At 30.2% G+C, this 22670-nt stretch overlaps 4 protein-coding genes and 1 long non-coding RNA gene across 38 annotated transcripts; 3 read left to right on the plus strand and 2 right to left on the minus strand.

The window, feature by feature from the left end:
- Nucleotides 1-2921: 2921 nt before the first annotated feature.
- On the minus strand, nucleotides 2922-10486 carry LOC127070790 (uncharacterized). Of its 33 annotated transcripts, XR_007784666.1 has the most exons (20): nucleotides 10186-10486; nucleotides 9959-10105; nucleotides 9753-9903; nucleotides 9544-9694; nucleotides 9335-9485; nucleotides 9126-9276; nucleotides 8917-9067; nucleotides 8708-8858; nucleotides 8499-8649; nucleotides 8290-8440; nucleotides 8081-8231; nucleotides 7872-8022; nucleotides 7663-7813; nucleotides 7454-7604; nucleotides 7245-7395; nucleotides 7036-7186; nucleotides 6832-6977; nucleotides 6604-6766; nucleotides 6084-6507; nucleotides 3731-4414 (listed from the first exon to the last, which is right to left on the minus strand). It is a non-coding gene; the product is annotated as an uncharacterized LOC127070790 (long non-coding RNA). The 33 variants fall into 33 exon arrangements; XR_007784675.1 differs by lacking the exon at nucleotides 3731-4414 and adding an exon at nucleotides 2922-2964 and having other exon boundaries at nucleotides 9753-10105; XR_007784673.1 differs by having other exon boundaries at nucleotides 9753-10089.
- Nucleotides 10487-11379: 893 nt separating this feature from the next.
- Nucleotides 11380-16177, plus strand: LOC127070775 (programmed cell death 6-interacting protein). Its single transcript, XM_051009190.1, has 15 exons — nucleotides 11380-11621; nucleotides 12057-12172; nucleotides 12538-12665; nucleotides 12779-13057; nucleotides 13132-13233; nucleotides 13321-13543; nucleotides 13626-13749; nucleotides 13837-14014; nucleotides 14092-14253; nucleotides 14341-14484; nucleotides 14555-14770; nucleotides 14957-15106; nucleotides 15194-15335; nucleotides 15416-15601; nucleotides 15690-16177. The coding sequence occupies exons 1-15, from the start codon at nucleotides 11416-11418 to the stop codon at nucleotides 15803-15805; spliced, it is 2472 nt and encodes an 823-aa protein (XP_050865147.1). The 5' UTR covers nucleotides 11380-11415; the 3' UTR covers nucleotides 15806-16177.
- A 152-nt stretch (nucleotides 16178-16329) lies between these two features.
- On the minus strand, nucleotides 16330-18771 carry LOC127070789 (small ubiquitin-related modifier-like). 2 transcript variants are annotated; one of them, XM_051009230.1, is made up of 6 exons: nucleotides 18626-18771; nucleotides 18439-18560; nucleotides 18251-18319; nucleotides 18090-18167; nucleotides 17776-17847; nucleotides 16330-17664 (listed from the first exon to the last, which is right to left on the minus strand). In XM_051009230.1, exons 2-6 carry the CDS (start codon nucleotides 18451-18453, stop codon nucleotides 17602-17604), a joined length of 297 nt encoding a protein of 98 aa, XP_050865187.1. In that variant the 5' UTR covers nucleotides 18454-18560; nucleotides 18626-18771; the 3' UTR covers nucleotides 16330-17601. The 2 variants fall into 2 exon arrangements, with proteins under 2 accessions (XP_050865187.1, XP_050865186.1); XM_051009229.1 differs by having other exon boundaries at nucleotides 18439-18764.
- Nucleotides 18772-18983: 212 nt separating this feature from the next.
- Nucleotides 18984-20563, plus strand: LOC127070788 (single-stranded DNA-binding protein, mitochondrial). The gene is made up of 4 exons (XM_051009228.1): nucleotides 18984-19218; nucleotides 19313-19400; nucleotides 19499-19618; nucleotides 19699-20563. The coding sequence occupies exons 1-4, from the start codon at nucleotides 19207-19209 to the stop codon at nucleotides 19899-19901; spliced, it is 423 nt and encodes a 140-aa protein (XP_050865185.1). The 5' UTR covers nucleotides 18984-19206; the 3' UTR covers nucleotides 19902-20563.
- LOC127070878 (sodium channel protein Nach) lies at nucleotides 20325-22665 on the plus strand. The gene is made up of 8 exons (XM_051009421.1): nucleotides 20325-20434; nucleotides 20502-20717; nucleotides 20818-20896; nucleotides 20978-21229; nucleotides 21314-21544; nucleotides 21614-21798; nucleotides 21877-22004; nucleotides 22279-22665. The coding sequence occupies exons 1-8, from the start codon at nucleotides 20325-20327 to the stop codon at nucleotides 22377-22379; spliced, it is 1302 nt and encodes a 433-aa protein (XP_050865378.1). The 3' UTR covers nucleotides 22380-22665.
- The last annotated feature ends 5 nt before the right edge of the window (nucleotides 22666-22670 follow it).

The following is a 22670-nucleotide window of genomic DNA, read 5'->3' on the forward strand; positions in this document are numbered from 1 at the left end:
TCGACTCACAAAGAAAATTATCCCCACTTAACAATTTAATTTTAAAGTTAAATATTTCTCCGTTATTGAAGAAACAGTGAATTATGCAACGGTATTATTGAACTGTTGATTATAGTGAAATTTTCCCGGTATTATATGAAACCTTGACAACAGTTAAAGAAGAGGAGGAGAAGAAAAAGAAAAAAGAGAGAAGGTAAAGAAAGAAGAAGAAATAAATAGCACTGCACAGATACTGAAAGAGTAAACCGCCCAAAGGTCCACACCGGAAGCTTCTCCCAAGAGTTTCACCCGAGAAAAACGACAATTAAAAGTTTACAAAAATATTAAATATAATAAATAAAAGTAAATAATTAGAATAATTAATAAAAGTATAAAATTAATAAAAGTATATAACTAACATAACTAATAAAACTATATAATTATAAAAGTAAATAAGAATAAATAGGAATGATAACGAACATAAAGACGACAGAAAAGATTTCTGTGCGTCATCTTAGAAAACTAATTTAGTATTTTGATATATTCAATTTATTTAATTATGGAAATATAACTGAAAGTTTAAAATGTAATTAATTTAACATCTAATTGGACTTGGACAGAAAAGAGATTTTGGAAAAATACAGAAATAAGCAGCCATTCGCCCGGTAGTACTTGCATCTTATAATTATATACATAATTTAGTTGCAGATGTTAAATATAATTTAGAGATAGATTTCGAAATATCGCAAGTACTACCGACCCAGGTCCCACCACGTGGAGGTAGCTGCATCTGGGGACCCACGAGCTAACGGGGACTCTACTCTCTAAGATTCGCGGGACCGGCGAACAGATAATCGCCGAACAAATAAAACGAAGTCCCCGGTAGGACTTTTAATCGCGCTCGGACATTCACGTGAGTGTCCGAATGACCACTCAAAATGAACGTAGAATGTCGCTACACTCGACCAAAACCAGAGTACGAAAATCCAGCTGAATTTTTTGGTACTGAAAGAAGGAGACCCGCACAGAAGCCCACGCCCATGAGCCCCTCCCATGGGTCCCACCCGAGAGAAACTATGATAATTAATCTCGAATAATTATTTCAATTATTATGGAGCTAACAATTTTAAAGAATAGAAATGACTGTGAATTTACTAATGAATATACCGAAAGTATAGGAAAGAATGTAAAATGTACGTCCTTCGATGTTTAATTTGGAATTACATAGGAGAAATTTTGGAGAAGTCTTAAAGATTGCAGCCATTCGCTCGGCAATACTTGCACACCATAAGATATCGATGAAACACAAGTACTTCCGACCCAGGTCCCACCGCGTGGAGGTTGCTGCAGTTGGAGACCCACGGGCTGACGGGGTCTCTACTCTGAAATTCGCGTGACCGGCGTGATCAAATAATCGGCGTTCTATAAAACGAAGTCCCCGGTAGGACTTTTAATCGCGCCCGAACACTCCCGTGAGTGTTAAAATAACGGTGACTCTACTCTAAATTCGCGTTCGCGACGTTCATGCACTACCCAAGAATTCAGGAGGCTAACTGGAGGATGTTCAGTCCACGCTTACCGATAGCGAACCATATTACTTGGCAGCACATAAACCGACACACGACCAGTCATTTATTCGTATTAGCAATCAAACGAAGTCCATTCTCGTAGGACATTAAATCGCGCCCGAGAACATCACGCCTGTGCTCGCCAACACACGCGCGAATGTTCTTTCTATCCTACCCGTATTCCGCGCGGATAAATCGAGATTCGGGAAGAAGAGAAAAAGAAGAAGAGAGAAAAGAAAAGTCGAAGAAGATGAGAAGAGAAGAAAGTCGGAACGTGTGCACACGTGTGAAGGAGCAGAAAAGAAAAGATAGAAAAGAGTAAAGGTCCAATGGAACACGCGTGAAAAAGATGAAATTGAGAAGAAGAGATAGACACAGAAGAGTACCCAACGAAAACCAGTATACGAAAATCTAGCACGATTTTTCAGTTCTGAAAGATGGAGACCCGCACAGAAGCCCACGCCTATGAACCCCATTCATGGGACCCACCCGAGAAAATCTATAATAATTAGTCTCGAATGATTATTTCAATTATTACACAACTATGCGAATCAATGAATAAAAATGACTGCGAACTTATTGCTGAATACACGAAAAATATAAGAAACAATGTGAAACATAATTTGGAATTACGTAGAAAAGATTTTGGAAAAGTCTTTGAAGCGTGCAGCCATTCGCTCGGTAATACTTGTATCTCATAAGATTTCGACATAACGCAAATATTACCGACCCAGGTTCCACCGCTTGGAGGTTGCTGCATCCAAGGACTCACGGGCTAACGGGGATTCTACTCTAAAATCCACGATCCGAGATGCCTTTCCGCTTCGGGAGCTTCGGGCTTCTCAGCAAACTGGAGATGTATAAAACCCCGCTTACAGATTGCTCCACTGTCCACACCTCGGCTTCAGACATCTCGAGACACGACCGGTCGTGTCTATATTTCGATTTCAAGAATCAAAACGAAGTCCTCGGCAGGACTTAATGTCGCGCCCGCGAACACCCACGCGCGTGCCGGCCGTCACGCGCGTGAGTGTTTTCCCTATCATTCGCGTACGGAAGCAAGGAGACATACCCTCCCTGCATATAACAAACGTTATATGCAGAGAGGTTCCTTTAACTTCCGTGTAGAAATCCCAGGATGATCCGTCCCTCGATCACCTAACCTGAAACAGAAAAAGAATGAAAGAAGAAAAGATAAACATGTAAAAATTATATGCAAAATTAGATGCAAATATAGATAATAAAAGTCAAACAATAATTAAAAAAAATACAATAATTAAAATCAAATATATCATTAAACAATAATATAAATTAAAAAATAAAGTAATAATTAAATAAACTGAAAAAAACAAATGTACAGTTAATACTTCTCTGTAAAAATTTAATTTCACGATGATCGATCCCTCGATGATCTAACCTGAAACAGATAAAAAGTAATAAAATAAGAGAAAAAGAAAAAGAAAAAAGAGAAGAAGACAGAAACGTGCCCGTGAGAAATATAGAACTCAGAATAATGAATAAACATTTAAATGATCATTTGACCAGACAAAAATCAGAGTACCATAAATCAGTTTAATTTTTCCCTAATGAAGGAACGAAACCCGCCTAAGGCCCACACCCGAGGGCCCCACCCAAGGGTCCCACCCGAGACTAATGATTAATAAAAGTTAATAAAAGTAATGAATATAATAAATAAAAGTATATAATTGATAGAACTATCAAAAGTCTATAATTAATAAAAGTATATAATTAATAAAAGTATATAAGTAATAAAAGTATATAAGTAATAAAAGTATATAAGTAATAAAAGTATATAAGTAATAAAAGTAAAGAAAGATAAATAGGAATGACAGAGTACAAAAGTGCGAGAGAAAAGTTTTCTGTGTGTATTCAAATTAATTTTATAACTTTATTAATTTAGAATTTTGATATATTCAATTTATCTATCTGTCGAAATATAACCAACAAGGTAATACGTAATTAATTTAACGTGTAATTGAAATTTAACACAAAAGAGATTTTGGAAAAATATCGAAATATGCAGCCATCCGCCCGGTAGTACTTGCGTTATATGATTATATATACAATTTCGTTATAGATTTTAGAAAACATATATAATTTAATTATGAATTTTAGAAATAATCTATACATAGATTTCAATATACCGCAAGTACTACCGACCCAGGTCCCACCGCGTGGAGGTAGCTGCATATGGGGACCCACGGTCTAACGGGGACTCTACTCTAAGTTCCACGATCCGAGATGCCTTTCCGCTTCGGGAGCTTCGGGCTTCTCAGCAAACTGGAGATGTATAAAATCCCGCTTACAGATTGCTCCACCGTCCACACCGTCGGCTTCAGACATCTCGAGACACGACCGGTCGTGTCTATTTCGATTTCAAAAATCAAAACGTAGTCCTCGGTAGGACTTAATCTCGCGTTCGCGAACACCCACGCGCGTGCCGGCCGTCACGCGCGTGAGTGTTTTCCCTATCATTCGCGTACGGAAGCAAGGAGACATACCCTCCCTGCATATAACAAACGTTATATGCAGAGAGGTTCCTTTAACTTCCGTGTAGAAATCCCAGGATGATCCGTCCCTCGATCACCTAACCTGAAACAGAAAAAGAATGAAAGAAGAAAAGATAAACATGTAAAAATTATATGCAAAATTAGATGCAAATATAGATAATAAAAGTCAAACAATAATTTAAAAAAATACAATAATTAAAATCAAATATATCATTAAACAATAATATAAATTAAAAAATAAAGTAATAATTAAATAAACTGAAAAAAACAAATGTACAATTAATACTTCCCTGTAAAAATTTAATTTCACGATGATCGATCCCTCGATGATCTAACCTGAAACAGATAAAAAGTAATAAAATAAGAGAAAAAGAAAAAGAAAAAAGAGAAGAAGACAGAAACGTGCCCGTGAGAAATATAGAACTCAGAATAATGGATAAACATTTAAATGATCATTTGACCAGATAAAAATCAGAGTACCATAAATCAGTTTAATTTTTCCCTAATGAAGGAACGAAACCCGCCTAAGGCCCACACCCGAGGGCCCCACCCAAGGGTCCCACCCGAGACTAATGATTAATAAAAGTTAATAAAAGTAATGAATATAATAAATAAAAGTATATAATTGATAGAACTATCAAAAGTCTATAATTAATAAAAGTATATAATTAATAAAAGTATATAAGTAATAAAAGTAAAGAAAGATAAATAGGAATGACAGAGTACAAAAGTGCGAGAGAAAAGTTTTCTGTGTGTATTCAAATTAATTTTATAACTTTATTAATTTAGAATTTTGATATATTCAATTTATCTATCTGTCGAAATATAACCAACAAGGTAATACGTAATTAATTTAACGTGTAATTGAAATTTAACACTAAGAGAAAAAGAAAAAGAAAAAGAAAAAAGAGAAGAAGATAAGAAACGCAAAACGTGCTCGAGAGAAAGATAGAACTCAGAACAATGGATAAACATTTAAAAGATTATTTGACCAGATCATAATCAGTTTGCCACAAATTTGTTTAATTTTTCTCTAGAGAAAGAACGAAACCCGCCTGAGGCCCACACCCGAGGGCCCCTCCCAAGGGTCCCACCCGATAGAAACTAAAGTAATTAAAATGGAATAATTCTGAATTTATTTCAATTTAAATTTATAAGAGAAAATCAAAATGAAAAATTCTCGACCGTAATCTAAACGAATATTCTCTTCCCGTAACGTGATAAAAGATAGAACTTTCCTCAAATCTGGGTGCGTGTGTTTTAATTTCATACGTACTTTTATTCAGTGTATTTTTATTTTTTCCAGCTTGTAATCTCTTATAAGTGTAACATATTATACGTTTCGTAGTAATGCTTTTAATATAGAATTTGATTTTATCAAAATAATTAATTATAAATTTAATTGCACTTTAAAAAATAAAATGTAAAGAAAAGAAAAATTTACTACTCGACTTTAATAAGAAAAATGAATAAAATATGTAATAATTTTATTACACGTTTTATTACGCATATACGTAACAATGCGGGAAGAGAGATGGAATGTAACGTTGTCCGTGTTTCTGAAGTCATTATTATTATTACATAAGAACATTTTGAGTGACCACATGGTAAAATTAAAATGTGACTGAGAGCCATTTTCGAAGGGTTTTGTCAAACCTTCGAAAATAACTCAATAGTCTAATAGTTGCCCTCTTGAGCCACAATTTGTGGATGCGTCTACGGCATATAGCCTCTTCTTTGCTTCGTGCCTTAACAACTACAACAGTATTCGATAACTACAGTTAATGACAAAGAACTAAAACCATCGTTTACTTTAAAACATGAAAGAAAACTAATAAATATAACGCAACTCTAAACAAATTCTGAAACGAAAAATCGACAAAGCGTTTACTAATGGTCACTCAATGCTCTTTTACTTATTAATTACAACCAATCACTCGTGCCGATTCGGACCTTTCGTCCTCGACATGATTGAGTGATCGGAGGGACTTAAAAATAAACTCACTACTTAAGAAGTTCTGCGATGGCTCCAAAACACTCGACCGCGATTTAGGTCGAAATTGAGGGTGGATGATTCGTAGTTGGTTGAAAATGAGGTAGGTCGACATCGAAGTTGGTCGAGATCCTCTTCAGTGATGCACTGACTCTAATTCGCGGTAGTTACTTATTAACGAAGGGTCACTGAATTTACTTAACGCAACACTACTACATTTTACAAGTACAGTCTGTGCGACTGTCAAAAAATCAAAAAACTACGCGAACAAACACTGACTCTAAAGACTGCATTGCTCGCAGTCTATGCAAAAACACTTATGGTTTAAATCGCGAACCGCGGACGCACAAACACTGCTTCTACTTCGCGATATTTTTATTTTAGCGGTACAAACACTCGATTACTTCATTGCTACGCGCGCGACTGCAATGAGGTTCTGAAACAAAAAGATAAAAATAAAATAATTTACATCACAGTTGTAATAAGAAACTAAAAATTATTCAAGAAATATGTAATAGAGAAATATATTTACTTTAAGTCTTCGTTCAAACTTGTAGAAATGGCATCCAGCGAAAATTTCTAAGTTCTCTCGTCAAAGTCCAAAACACAACTGAACTAATAACTGTAATAGTCGGTCAAAGGTCCAACTTTGTTATCATCTCACGAGGCCAAGTATCCCTACTCCCAATTTGAATCTAAAATAAAACAATTCGTATAGAATATTGAAAGAATGAGTGATATAATAATATATTTACATTACTTCTTCTCTGTTACTTGCGGAGAACGCGTACTATGAGAACTGCGATGCGTACTCGTCGAAATTCAAGGTAAGACTGAACCAGAAACTGTCGGGCCGCTTATATTGTCGCCAAGAGTGGGAGAATATCCCCACTACACCATTTCATTCTAAAATAAAACAAATCGTATATAATATTGAAAGAACGAGTGATAATAATATACTTACATTAACTCTTTGTTATTACTTGTGGAGAACGCGTACTATGAAAACTGCGATGCGTACTCGTCGAAATTCAAGGTAAGACTGAACCAGAAACTGTCGGGCCGCTTATATTGTCGCCAAGGGTGGGAGAATAGCCCCACTACACCATTTCTTTCTAAAATAAAACAAATCGTATATAATATTGAAAGAACGAGTGATAATAATATACTTACATTAACTCTTTGTTATTACTTGTGGAGAACGCGTACTATGAAAACTGCGATGCGTACTCGTCGAAATTCAAGGTAAGACTGAACCAGAAACTGTCGGGCCGCTTATATTGTCGCCAAGGGTGGGAGAATAGCCCCACTACACCATTTCTTTCTAAAATAAAACAAATCGTATAAAATATTGAAAGAACGAGTGATGATAATATACTTACATTAACTCTTTGTTATTACTTGTGGAGAACGCGTACTATGAAAACTGCGATGCGTACTCGTCGAAATTCAAGGTAAGACTGAACCAGAAACTGTCGGGCCGCTTATATTGTCGCCAAGGGTGGGAGAATAGCCCCACTACACCATTTCTTTCTAAAATAAAACAAATCGTATAAAATATTGAAAGAACGAGTGATGATAATATACTTACATTAACTCTTTGTTATTACTTGTGGAGAACGCGTACTATGAAAACTGCGATGCGTACTCGTCGAAATTCAAGGTAAGACTGAACCAGAAACTGTCGGGCCGCTTATATTGTCGCCACGAGTGGGAGAATATCCCCACTACACCATTTCATTCTAAAATAAAACAAATCGTATAAAATATTGAAAGAACGAGTGATGATAATATACTTACATTAACTCTTTGTTATTACTTGTGGAGAACGCGTACTATGAAAACTGCGATGCGTACTCGTCGAAATTCAAGGTAAGACTGAACCAGAAACTGTCGGGCCGCTTATATTGTCGCCAAGGGTGGGAGAATAGCCCCACTACACCATTTCTTTCTAAAATAAAACAAATCGTATATAATATTGAAAGAACGAGTGATAATATTATACTTACATTAACTCTTTGTTATTACTTGTGGAGAATGCGTACTATGAAAACTGCGATGCGTACTCGTCGAAATTCAAGGTAAGACTGAACCAGAAACTGTCGGGCCGCTTATATTGTCGCCAAGAGTGGGAGAATATCCCCACTACACCATTTCATTCTAAAATAAAACAAATCGTATAAAATATTGAAAGAACGAGTGATGATAATATACTTACATTAACTCTTTGTTATTACTTGTGGAGAACGCGTACTATGAAAACTGCGATGCGTACTCGTCGAAATTCAAGGTAAGACTGAACCAGAAACTGTCGGGCCGCTTATATTGTCGCCAAGGGTGGGAGAATAGCCCCACTACACCATTTCTTTCTAAAATAAAACAAATCGTATAAAATATTGAAAGAACGAGTGATGATAATATACTTACATTAACTCTTTGTTATTACTTGTGGAGAACGCGTACTATGAAAACTGCGATGCGTACTCGTCGAAATTCAAGGTAAGACTGAACCAGAAACTGTCGGGCCGCTTATATTGTCGCCAAGGGTGGGAGAATAGCCCCACTACACCATTTCTTTCTAAAATAAAACAAATCGTATAAAATATTGAAAGAACGAGTGATGATAATATACTTACATTAACTCTTTGTTATTACTTGTGGAGAACGCGTACTATGAAAACTGCGATGCGTACTCGTCGAAATTCAAGGTAAGACTGAACCAGAAACTGTCGGGCCGCTTATATTGTCGCCACGAGTGGGAGAATATCCCCACTACACCATGTCATTCTAAAATAAAACAAATCGTATAAAATATTGAAAGAACGAGTGATGATAATATACTTACATTAACTCTTTGTTATTACTTGTGGAGAACGCGTACTATGAAAACTGCGATGCGTACTCGTCGAAATTCAAGGTAAGACTGAACCAGAAACTGTCGGGCCGCTTATATTGTCGCCAAGGGTGGGAGAATAGCCCCACTACACCATTTCTTTCTAAAATAAAACAAATCGTGTAAAATATTGAAAGAACGAGTGATGATAATATACTTACATTAACTCTTTGTTATTACTTGTGGAGAACGCGTACTATGAAAACTGCGATGCTTACTCGTCGAAATTCAAGGTAAGACTGAACCAGAAACTGTCGGGCCGCTTATATTGTCGCCAAGGGTGGGAGAATATCCCCACTACACCATTTCATTCTAATATAAAACAAATCGTATATAATATTGAAAGAATGAGTGATAATAATATACTTACATTAACTCTTTGTTATTACTTGTGGAGAACGCGTACTATGAAAACTGCGATGCGTACTCGTCGAAATTCAAGGTAAGACTGAACCAGAAACTGTCGGGCCGCTTATATTGTCGCCACGAGTGGGAGAATATCCCCACTACACCATTTCATTCTAAAATAAAACAAATCGTATAAAATATTGAAAGAACGAGTGATGATAATATACTTACATTAACTCTTTGTTATTACTTGTGGAGAACGCGTACTATGAAAACTGCGATGCTCATTCGTCGAAATTCGAGGTAAGACTAAACCAGAAACTATCGGTCCGCTTATATTGTCGCCACGAGTGGGAGAATATCCCCACTACACCATTTCATTCTAAAATAAAACAAATCGTATAAAATATTGAAAGAACGAGTGATAATAATATACTTACATTAACTCTTTGTTATTACTTGTGGAGAACGCGTACTATGAAAACAGCGATGCTCACTCGTCGAAATTCGAGGTAAGACTAAACCAGAAACTATCGGTCCGCTTATATTGTCGCCAAGAGTGGGAGAATATCCCCACTTCACCATGTAATTCTAAAATAAAATAATTCGCATATTGTAAGAGTGAGTATTATAATTATGTACTTACCTTAACTCTTTGTTATTTGCGGAAAACGCGTTCTGCGCGAACTACGATGTATGCTCGTTGAAATATACAATGAGACCGATGCAGTAACAATCAAAGTCGATCAACGTTCGAATTTGTTGACATCACAGAATCTAAGAAAATTGAAATCTAAAATAAAATAAATTTTCTAGAATATTTCATGAAATGTATGATATGAGAATGTATGTGCTTTAATTCTTTGTTATTACTTTGTAAGAAAGACATTTTATGAGAATTTCTATGTTCTCTCGTCGGAATCCAAGACAAAATAACGCAATAATAATGTAAATATCGATCAAAGATCCGATTTTATTGATATTGCACATAACCAAGAATCACTAATTCAAATTTTATGTCTAAGAGGAAATTATTTAAAACTATGTTGTCTAACACGGTTTCGTTTAATGTTTATTCGAATTATTTATTGTTTAAGTATTAGTTTATTTAACGACACGTTTTTTTATATTGTTTAAATTATCAAAAATATTTATTTTGATGTTATTCGTTTAGACTTCGTTGTCACTTGTCTGAATACATAGACAAACTCATCCGGTAACTATCAAAGTCGGTCAAAAGATGATTGTTGCTAACGTCACACGTTACCAACTATCGCTAATTTTAATACTTTAGTATCTAGTCTAACACTAGATGGTACTAGTGGTATTAAAAAAAATTAACTTACTAATTATATATATATATAATAATTATTTATATAATTATATAATATAATATACTAATAATATATATATATACTAATTGCATTAAACTTGAAGAAAGGTATTAATTATATTATTAGAACTTTTATAGTCTTATACTAAATCAGAAAGACCATATAATAGTTTTAATATCTAAATGTCCACAATTTATGATGAGAAATTTTATAATTAATATTACTAATGAATAATATACTTATAGTTAGTCATTCAATTTTTATTTCACTGAAACATTAATTATAAAATTATTAATTATAAAGAATATTTTATTAATATTTTTCACTTTATGTCATTCCGAAGCCTACAGAACTTTTATAATATCTAAATATTTATACTTTAAATAAAAGAAAAATAATAGAAAAATAATAATTATCAAATACAATGTATTTAAATAGTATTATTTAAAAAATATATTTGATTTATTCTAATATCTATGAATGAATTAAGTTATTTTCTGCTCAATGATGTTATATCTATAAATTAAGTATTATATATCTTGTATTTTTTTTTTAACACATATATTACTATTTAGAAATATAATTAATATATGATTTATATAAATTACAATTAATTTATTATATCTGTTAAAAATTTAGGTTATTTTCTGCTCTAAGTGAGCACTTTTATAATTGAAATAATCGACATATATATTATAAAGTTCACTTCAAAATGACAGCATCTTTTAGTTCCATTGCATACTGACGACGTCAAGCCGTCAAAGTCAAAATGGCTGAGCTGATAGCGATACCATTGAAGAAACCGTCCGACGTAGATATTATAAAACCGTTAACAAACGTTATTAAGTCAACATACAGTGGTGGAAATAATCAAAAAGATTATACCGAAGCAATCCATGATTTAAGTGTATTAAGGAACAACGCATTATGGCGAGCTTTCGAAAAATACGAGAGTTCGTTGGAGGTTATTTACAAGTATGACTCATTCAATTCAATTATTACTCTGATTATATCGTTTCATGCAATATTAATAAGAAAAATCAAGATACAATAATTATAATAATAATACAAAAAGAATCTTTCTCATATTATATTCTACATTTACTATTCTGATGAAATTGATAATGCATTTATTTAAAGCTGTTTAATGAAAATAATGTAATTTTTAATATATTTATATAGATTAATTGTATGCAATAAATTGTCATTTAAAATGATCATTCGAAATTATATCACAATTTTATATTGTTATTTAAAAAGCTTTATATATACATTAATAGGCTCATTACATATAAAAATTGAATAAACACATTAATCATTGTTTTCAATTAATCTTTTTTAAAATAATATATTATATATAGAATATTTATACGTAAAGAAGTACATGATTTTTTTTTCTTTTTTGCATAGTTATTACGACCAATTATGTGCTTTAGAAGGGAAGATACCTGCACATGAATTACAAATACCATTTAAATGGAAAGATGCCTTTGATCGTACTATTTTTGGTGGAAAGCTAAGTTTAAGTAAGGATTATTAAATTATTCTTTTTACTTGCCTGTTATTTTTTATATAACATAGATATAAAGGTTTCCACTTAAGTCATAGATAAGATAACATACTTTAATTTTAATTATCATTATATCTTTCAAATTAATAAATCATATGTGCACAGTAAATTTAATAAACTATTATAATATTAATAATAAAAAAGGGAATAATATAATTTATAAACAAAATATATATTTATATAAAATTAGCAAAATTTTTATATTAATTAATTAAGCAGGGATTTGATCAAAAATGAATGAATTTATTTTATGTATCATTTATTCTTACAATACAAATGCATAGAATGTATTATTCTTCAAAATGTGATTATGGTTTATAGCAATTAGCACTTTGGCATATGAAAAAGTTTGTGTACTCTTCAACATTGCTGCATTACAAAGTTCTGTTGCTGTAACTCAATCTTTGGAAAGCGATGAAGGATTAAAACTGGCTGCTAAATTGTTTCAAGTTAGTTTTTTTTTTGTTTTCTATATCTACAATTAATTATTGGTGTGTGTATGTGTGTGGCTTATTTTTATTTATTTAGTTGTGATCTATCATTAAATTACCAATAATTTTAGCAATCTGCTGGTATCTTCAATTTTTTAAAAGGAAATGTCATGATGGCTATTCAGCAAGAACCGACTCCTGACATTAGTCCGGAAACATTAGGTGCATTATCCTCATTGATGTTAGCTCAAGCTCAAGAAATTTTTGTCCACAAAGCAATTCATGATTCTATGAAAGATGGCATTGTTGCAAAATTAGCTGCACAAGCCGAAGAATTGTATGCTGATGCATTAAAGTTATTTCAGAAAGAAATTTTCCGTGCATTTTGGGATAAAGAATGGATTCCATTGGTAAGTACTTCATTTACCCAACGTTTTAATACTTTTATATTAGATAATTTTTTGTTCATGTATTATTATTTTAGATTGCAGGCAAGCAAGCTGGCTATCGTGCTATGATGGAATTTTATCAGTCGCTTGTATGTAAAAATAATAAGTGCATAGGAGAAGAAATTGCAAGATTAGAGGTAAATTTTATAACTATTATATAATTTAATATCTTTCGTCATTAACGATAATTACTTTAACAAAAATATATATATATATATTTTTAGCATGCTGTGGAATTATTTAAAGCTGCTCAACAACGATCTAATAAGCCTAATTTATTCCAAGATTATGCTAACAGAGCACAAAGAAATTTAACCGAAGTTAAAAAGGATAATGATTTTATCTATCACGAAAGAATTCCAGACATTAAGAATTTAGAACCAATTGGAAAGGCTAATGTTGCAAAATTACTTACATTACCTGAAAGATTCAGTTCAAATTTTAAAGGTTTCATTTATTTCTTTTATATAATCTATTATTATATTAATATTTATATTGATTTCATATATTAAAAATGTCATATTTATAGATCTTTTCATGGAATTATTGCCGGTCGGAGTGCATCAAGCTTTATCGTCTTATGAAGTTCGTCGCAATGAACTTGTTAATGCAGAAATATCTAAATTACGTGAGATGACACAAGTTCTTAATAGGTACAATTATTACAACATGAAAGATACATATTATTAAAAGATTGTTATATTAGAATACTACTAAATAAAATGTTTTTCATTTTACAGTGTGTTAGCAAGTTTAAATTTACCAGCAGCCATTGAAGACACAAGTGGAACCGAATTACCGCAATCATTATTAGAAAAAGCAAATTATGTACGAGAAGGTGGTGGTAAAGCAATTTTAGAAGCATCAATGAAAGAACTTCCAGAATTATTACAACGGAATCAGGAATTATTAGATGAAGTAAATATGAAATTTTATTGTAACTATTTTAACGATTACTTAATTACTTATCAATTTTATTTCTACTTTCGATATAGTGTGAACGAATGCTTCAAGAAGAACGTGAATCCGATGATCAATTGAGAGAACAATTTAAAGAACGCTGGACAAGAATATCTAGTGCTCGATTAACAGAGCAATTTATTGCCAATACACGTAAATATCGTGAAATTATTAATAATGCTGTTTCTGCAGATAAGGTAGTAATATTTTCATAATACGTATATTTAATCTATAAATATATATTTTATATTGATGCAAATTTTTTTATTATCTTTATCCATTAGGAAGTTCGTAATAAATATGAAACTCATCGGGAAGGTATGGAAATTCTAAGTATGGATGAAAGCCAGTTATCTACGACTGTCCCTAATGGTTTAGCAGTGCAAGAAAGTAGTGTAGTAATGCAACTAAGAAGATTGATGGAAGATGTAAAATTTTCAATTGTACAATGCGATTTATATTTCTATCTATTGCAATATGAATCACATTTACTTTTAGGTAGAGACATTGAAAGCAGAACGTGATGTAATTGAAAGTGAATTAAAATCAGCTACAACAGATATGAAAACAACATTTTTAAATGCGCTTGCAAAGGATGGACTAATCGACGAACCGAACATATCTGTTGAAAGTATTGGAAAATGTTATGGTCCTTTGCAGAAAGAAGTACGAGAAAGTTTAGCTCGTCAAGAACAATTAATAACTGATATTCAGGTATAATATTATGAATATATTGCATTTTGAATATCCAATTTAATTAACGATTAATGTGCTAATTTCAATAATTGATTAACTATGCCATCGTCTCCTGAATCATTGACGAACTCATTCATAGAATTATTTTTATTGGATTATTTTTATTATTAATGTAGACAAGCGAAATAATTATAATTTTTACAGAGTGCCCATACAAAGTTCACAAATGAACAATCTGGTAGTGGTAGTTCAAGAGAAATGATGCTTTGTAAATTGGCCTCCGCATATGATGCATTTAAAGAATTGAAGAGTCATTTAAATGAAGGAATCAAATTTTACAATGATTTAACCCAGGTAATATTAATTATTTGTTATCACAAATGTTTATCATTTACTAAAGTATGTTCAGATGAATAAAAATGAAATGATCCTGTTTTTCAGCTATTAGTTATTTTTCAAAACAAGATATCGGACTTTTGTTTTGCTCGTAAGACTGAGAAAGAAGAATTATTAAAAGATTTAACCACTAATTTAAGTCATACTGGTCCAGCTACAGCGCCAAGTATTCCGTCTCATCACGAAGGTAGAAGAATAATCAAACCTAAAAAATGAAATTACTAAAAATTTTCTTAAAAATTTTCTTTTTATGTACATTTACTGCAGGTTCGAGTCAAAAACAGTCTAATCCGGAGAATCGTCAAATGCAAAATTTACCGTATCCTTTGCAACATCCAGGAAGTATGCCTGTACCATATGGTGCAAGTCCTGTAGCTCCATATCCAACTTATATGCCTCCACCTATGCCAGCAACATATAATCCATATGCTACGATGCCATATCCCACGCAAGGTACATTAAAAAATTTTAATGCATGAAATATTAATATTTATTTTCCTTTATAATCATGTTTTGTTACTTTTTGCTTATCCTTTTTTAGGTGGGTATAATCAAGCTTTACCTCCAGGTACTTATGGTGGTTATAGTGGTTATGGTAATTATGCTACATTACCTCGATACAATGGTTCAAATCCTCCAGGACAAAATCCTTGGTGAATTAAATATCTATTATAATAGATGCTGTGATGGGAATTAAAATTAATATTCTATATTGGATATATTGAGGCAACAGAGAAGTTATATATAATTCTATTGTTTCCACAATTATGTTATTATTCTATAAAGCTCAAGTGAAATATTTTATAATTAAGTTTTAAATAGATTAAATCTTCTTATAATTAAATAATATTGTTAAACATTACTAGAAAATTATTGCAAGTATTTTTCAATGTGTATTAAATGATGTCTTCGTTGTCGCTTTATAAAATATTAATTGCTCATTTGCAAATTATAAATATATATTTTCTAAAGTAATATAATTATAAAACAATTTAATTTTAAATATATAAACTTTTTGTCGAACAATAATTTCAAGCTTTTTTTAATCCCAAAATCATCTTTATATAATACTTCTTGTGCGTAAATAATTACATTTATTATTCAATTGATATTTTGTTTAAATAATGATTCATTAATTGCCTTTTTTATCCTAAGAAATTAATTTGGAATGTAATTAAATATATTCATGAAAGGTTATTTTATTCATTTCTAAGATTATAAGTATTTAAATACAAAATTAATCACATATAATTAAAAAACTATTATAACTTCAATATTACTTCGGCAAGTTTTATCCTCTTAAATGTGCCATATCTTTTAGAAATAATAAAAATGTGTGTCATGTCTGTTATAGATAATAAATTATTGTGAATATAAAAAATAAGTATATATAAGAGAGTATTGAATCATGTTCTTTATTACATTACAGAAAGAAATTCACTTGCCTCTCTGCTAGAATAAACTTTATTACAATTGTAAAAATTGTATTATTTTAAATGGCCAAATAGATACTATAATGGGGATGCTCATATACATATACAGATATATACATGCATACATACATACATACATATATATATATATATATGTATGTATGTATGTATGTATATGTAAAGATAAAAAAATTAATATTTATATATAAAGAATATGGAAATACATGACAAACTGATATTTCAAGTATAATTTTTATAAAATATTCTTTAATTAGTTTTTTTTTTATATATTTTGAATACTTATTGCTCAACATATATTATTTTTTGCTGTAAAATTAAACTATTATTTTCTTATATAGTATATGATTACTTTAAATACAGCAAGCATCCACATTACTTACACAAAAATGTAATTATTTTGTGTAACTCTTTAGAAATATTATGATTTGTATTAATAAATTAGCATAATATTGTATGTCTAAAAACTAATACACATACACACATTTTTACAAGTTCTCTAGAAAACCATATTTGTGAGGGCAAATAAAAATATTATTGTTGTTACTTTTTTTTTTATTACAGATGTACCTTAAATGCAACAATTTTATTAAACCACGTTCATATTATCTAAAATTTACTTTTTTGTTTTACTTTTAACGGAACTAATAATGAATTTTTCTTTTGACATCTACAGCTAATTAATTAAACAGGGGATTATGTATAATACGAAAAACATAGAATATTCTCATAGAACCGATAGTCTCAATTATTCGCCTTAACTGATTTTTTAACCAATGAATGTATACATTACAAAAAATTGATTGTGTTGCTGGTCCTTAGACTTGCCTTGTTACAGGAATGTAGAACAGCACATTTAGAATATTATATGAAAATGGAACTACATACTGTTTTTCTTTAACATATATATGCATATTAATAAACTTGTCCTTTTCTTATGATAGTCACTTTCACTTTAGAAAATATGAAAACCAAATTGCATGATATTAATTTGTAATTTTTTCAGTAGAGACCACCTGTTTGTTCTTGATATACTTCAATTACATCATCATTTTCCATTTCCAACTGAAAATAATTAGTCGTCGTCTAAGTTCTGATATATACCAAATTTTTTAATCACGATATACTCAAATGAGACTTTTTTTTAATCTTCATATATTAAATCGCATGAATTACCTGCTTTGGTGTTTCATCATCATTAATTCTTTTACCATCAAAAAGAAACCTTAGAGATGTCATAGGTACACCCTAATTAAAATGAGATGGGATTATGAAATTTCTTTTTCTTAATATAATATTCTAAAATACTAGATTAAAAACTTCAATATCAATACTATTATAGAATATACAAAATACAAATATATATGTACACTACACCAAAGTAAACAGAAGAACAAATTTGAAAGATTTCCTAAATAAAAAGAGAAAGAATTTTTCTAACGATTGAAATAAAATGAAAATAAAGAAGATAAAGAAAAAGAATCACTAACCACACGATCACTGTACGATTTCTTAAGCTTGCCCATTTGGGTGGTCATCTTTACCCTAAAGTGAATTTCGTTGCTGTCCTAAAAAGAATTCACGTAACATTGAACTCGCTATAAAAAATATTACTAAGATAAAGAAGTACGAAATAATTCTCTATTCTTACATTTCCAACGACTTTTAGCTTGATGTATTCAGAATTCGCGTCTCCTGGGCCGGCTTCAGGTTTCTGTTCCTAATTCGCAAGGTTAGATCGGTTAAACTCGACCAATCAATTGAATAATTCACAATGCATCACAAATATTAAATTTTTAATGAAGAAATAAGAATTTTATTTGTCGAGAGAAAGCTTACCTGATTCTCGGACATGGTAATTAATTAAGAGTATAATAATTCTTGACCACGCGCCAGAACAGTAACTAAACACAAGCACGCAATATGGCGGCGCGCTTTTGTCAGTTTCACAGCCTTCTCTACTTCAAAAATAAAAAATTTTTAACGTTTCGTATATTTACGTTCTAAAACGCATTTTATAACGTACACTGATCTTGCAAATAATATCTGTTCTTCCTATTTATATATAACGCACAATTTTCTAACTCAAGTTCAGATTTTCAACTAATATCAAACTTCAGATGTTTCAACGATTTCAATATTGAAATGGTATTTAGAATAGAATATCAATTTAATATTGAATGAAAATAATATTCAAGTGAGAATGCGTTCAAGAACCTTACCGTTATGATCACTATAATCGAATATGTGTTCTCAAAAGCTTGACGCACTAACATCATTTGTATTGTAAACTATTAAGCCTAATACACAAGTATCGTTATCGAATGAGAAATTAAATTATTTTAAACGTATCTCTCATTTGTTTCTACTGCGCGATAATTATATATTTCATAATTATAATTTGCCTTTTTTCTTAATTAATTCAATTAATTTGAAATACATAGAAGTTTTTTTTAGTTTTCATCGAAATATATATATATATATACGTGTGTGTGTTATGTATTTGGAAAATGTTCATGATAAAACTCCTTAAACTTTAGGTCGGTTAATAGTTAAAAATTTTGTTTTATATTTTGGAGAATAAAATCGGTGTTAACAATCGTCATCATGTTTCATAAAGTAAGAAATTATCAACAAACATTTTGATTATAAACTAATTTTGAAACATATGATGACGTGATATTTTGTTTATGTATTCATATATATTTTACAGGTTATATCACGTGTGTGTAATCGAACAAATCAATTAAACAATACACGTTTTTTTTCACAAAAAATCGAAACGAATACTATAGAAAAAAGTATGGAAGATTATTATCTTTTTAATTATTATTATATATATTATATGATAATAAAATATGAAATATATTTAACTAAATTTTTATTAATATTATTATAGCTATTAATCAAATAACATTACTTGGAAGAGTCGGTGGAGCTCCACAAGAACGCGGAACTGAAAAACACCCTGTAGTGATTTTCTCTCTAGCAACTCATTTCAATTATAAATATGAAAATGGTATATATATGTAAATTTCTATAAATTTAATTAGATAGAATAAAATATGATATATATTACTTATTTAATACTGTTGACAGGTGAATATCTACAAAAAACAGATTGGCACAGGATATGTGTTTTTAAACCTAATCTTAGAGAAAGTATATCTAATTACATGAAGAAAGGACAACGTGTATTAGTAAATGGAAGATTAAGTTATGGCGAATTCAAAGATGATGAAGGAAATACAAGAGTATCTACAGCTGTTATAGCAGATGAAGTCATCTTTTTCCAATACTAATAATAAAGTAAAATATTTCAATTTAAGAAAAAACTGCTAATTTTTATAATTTTAATTTTAATTTTAAAGATCAATTGATATATATACAATAATGAATTGTGAAAATATAAATGTGTTAGAAGAAAAAATGTATACATGTAGTAAAGAGAGAAAATAATATGATCACAAAAGAAATGTTTGAAATATAAATGAGTTTGCATAATTAAATAACACATTCATATTTTATGATATTGCATATGTTTAATACAAGCAGATCATACATACATGTTGTATTGTAGAAATACATGTTTAAAAGTAAAGATTAAAATCTTTTTTTTTATAATTCATTATTGAACGATATCTCTATTGAATATCTAAGCGAAACAGTGGCGATGTCGATTAATCGACCTTAAAGTTTAGTACGAAAAATTACGAGTATCTAAAATGTTGCGATATATAATTTATTGTTGGAAAGTGCTTAAACAATATCTAAGCCATTGCAGTATCCATGGTGTTAGATATCTTGTTTCTGAAAATAGTTTCTACATTGAACGGTAAAATAATTATAAATAATTATTTTTAATAATTTATAATAGTAATATTTTCTCTTATACTTTGAAGATTTTTCTGGTTGTTCTTTTGTATACTGAGTTGGTGGGGTTGTACTGTAATGATCAAGGATAGTATCTGCGAATATATTGAATATCCTGTTGATGTTACAACAGAAACATTATATATAAATTGGGAAACTCCATTTCCTTCAGTTGCAATTTGCATCAAGTTTTCTATCGAATTGAAAAACAAATACAATATTAACAAACAGTATGCTTATAAAAAATAATAATTTTAATAATATTATTATTATAGTATACTATAATAATATTAACTTTTTATTAAATATTCATCATCCTTTTTTCTTGTAATTGTCATTTTTTAGACAACCATTAACATTGGAATCATCAGGATCTGAGAAAATAAATATTACTGCTGAAGAATTACTAAAAAGCTATCAATCAGTATAGTTATAATTATTCTGCTTTTATATATATATAATAAAAGATTTAAAAGATGTATATAAAACAATATTATTTTTATAGTTGCAGATACCATGTAAAGATATCTTTGCTAATTGCAGCTGGAACAATATGAAATTTGATTGTTGTAGTGAATTCAAACCACTGAACAAAACCGGCGTTGGTTATTGTTACGTGATTAATTCTCGACATATCAAACCATACGACAATTCAAATATTAAATTTTGGATTAATCGTACTACTGAAAATGGAAATCTTGTGATTGATCTTATAGCAAATAAAAAATCAAATAGTTATATTCCTCGCTATATTACCGTTCGTATTTTTCTTCTCTTCTCATATTAATTATTTAAACAATCATATATACATTGTTACACAAAAAACAATTATATAATGCAGGCATATATATTGGATAATTTACAATTACCGAATATTGCTACTCTACCTGAATACGTAGTTAGATCGATAAGAAAAGGATACTCTACTCGAACTGAATTTTCAATGGTACCTATTTATAATGAACAACTTGTACAATCTTTTTCAACAAAACAAAGAAATTGTCGATTTAGTCATGAAACTGATAAAGACAGTATGTTCCAAATTTATAGTAGAGATTCCTGTGCTATTGAGGTAAAATTTTTAATGAATATTATATATATTTATATTTATTTCTTCATATTTTTGTCTTTCTTTTGATAGATATATATACAAGAAATGATTAAGTATTGTGGCTGTGTAAGTTTTTATTATTTTGCTCCTGCTGGTGCAAGAACATGTAATTTAACGGAATTGCAATGTTTATCTGAGAATAAAAAGGATATTTTATCACTAACAACTATAAAAAAAAAATGTTATTCTCTCTGTGAAGAAAACACTATAAATGTGTAAGAAGTTCTATTATATATATTTTTTAAGTGAAAAATATAATGATTAATTGTGATCCATTTTTGTCTTTATCACAGATATCATAGTGAGCCCATACAGTTTAATCATATAGATGACGAAATAATAAGAATAGATTTTATGTCACTGGCTCGCCCCTTCGTACAATATCGTCGATACGTTGTACACAGTCTTTTGGATGTGATAGGTAAATATGTTCAATTAGATCAAAATAATATTTAAAACGAACGAATTGAAATCTTTTTCTGCCTATTTCTTGCAAGTGCAATTAACATTTGATCTTTTGATAGAGCAATAATTCATTCTGTAAGATACCATAAAAATGATTTGTCATAAACATGAGAATATCTTATCAAAGAATATTTCAAAATTTTACGATAATATACAGTATGTATATGGATTAATAGAAAATTTCTTTATGAATAATCTGTAATGTAAATAATAATTAAGATTGTATTCAGTTGCAGTAGGAAGTGCTCTTGGATTATTTATGGGCGCCAGTATTCTCAGCTTCTTCGAAATACCTTATTGGCTTTTTCTTCGTCGTGATCAAATCGTATGAACACGATTGATTTATTTCGAATATAAAATATCAGATAACCAAGAAAGTTCGTGACATTTTAATCAATAAAGATAGATAATATAAAACAATGACAAAATATGGGAATAGCACTAACATTCTTGATTACCTAATATAAGCATTTTTTGTTATAAGTATATTCAGAATAAATTAATACAATACAACACAAATTTAATCATAACTCTTATCAATAACTCGATATAGTAAAGATCAATAAATCACTGTTAATAAAAAACACGAGTATTGTAATTATTAAACAGAAAACTTACTTTC

This window comes from Vespula vulgaris, chromosome 19 (genome assembly GCF_905475345.1).
Source record: "Vespula vulgaris chromosome 19, iyVesVulg1.1, whole genome shotgun sequence".
Taxonomy (NCBI): Eukaryota; Metazoa; Arthropoda; class Insecta; order Hymenoptera; family Vespidae; genus Vespula; species Vespula vulgaris.

Bases quoted from the DNA above. Each gene is read 5' to 3' on its own strand.
- LOC127070775 (XM_051009190.1), top strand. From the start codon at position 11,416: ATGGCTGAGCTGATAGCGATACCATTGAAGAAACCGTCCGACGTAGAT. The intron at 11,622-12,056 runs GTATGACTCATT...TTTTTTGCATAG, and splicing joins TCGTTGGAGGTTATTTACAA to TTATTACGACCAATTATGTG. The intron at 14,015-14,091 runs GTAAATATGAAA...CTTTCGATATAG, and splicing joins ATCAGGAATTATTAGATGAA to TGTGAACGAATGCTTCAAGA.
- LOC127070789 (XM_051009230.1), bottom strand. The intron at 18,168-18,250 runs GTAAGAATAGAG...AATTCTTTTTAG, and splicing joins AGCTAAAAGTCGTTGGAAAT to GACAGCAACGAAATTCACTT. The intron at 17,848-18,089 runs GTTAGTGATTCT...CATTTTAATTAG, and splicing joins AATCGTACAGTGATCGTGTG to GGTGTACCTATGACATCTCT.
- LOC127070788 (XM_051009228.1), top strand. The intron at 19,401-19,498 runs GTATGGAAGATT...ATATTATTATAG, and splicing joins AACGAATACTATAGAAAAAA to CTATTAATCAAATAACATTA. The intron at 19,619-19,698 runs GTATATATATGT...TACTGTTGACAG, and splicing joins CAATTATAAATATGAAAATG to GTGAATATCTACAAAAAACA.
- LOC127070878 (XM_051009421.1), top strand. From the start codon at position 20,325: ATGTTGCGATATATAATTTATTGTTGGAAAGTGCTTAAACAATATCTA. The intron at 20,435-20,501 runs GTAAAATAATTA...TATACTTTGAAG, and splicing joins AATAGTTTCTACATTGAACG to ATTTTTCTGGTTGTTCTTTT. The intron at 21,799-21,876 runs GTAAGAAGTTCT...TCTTTATCACAG, and splicing joins GAAGAAAACACTATAAATGT to ATATCATAGTGAGCCCATAC.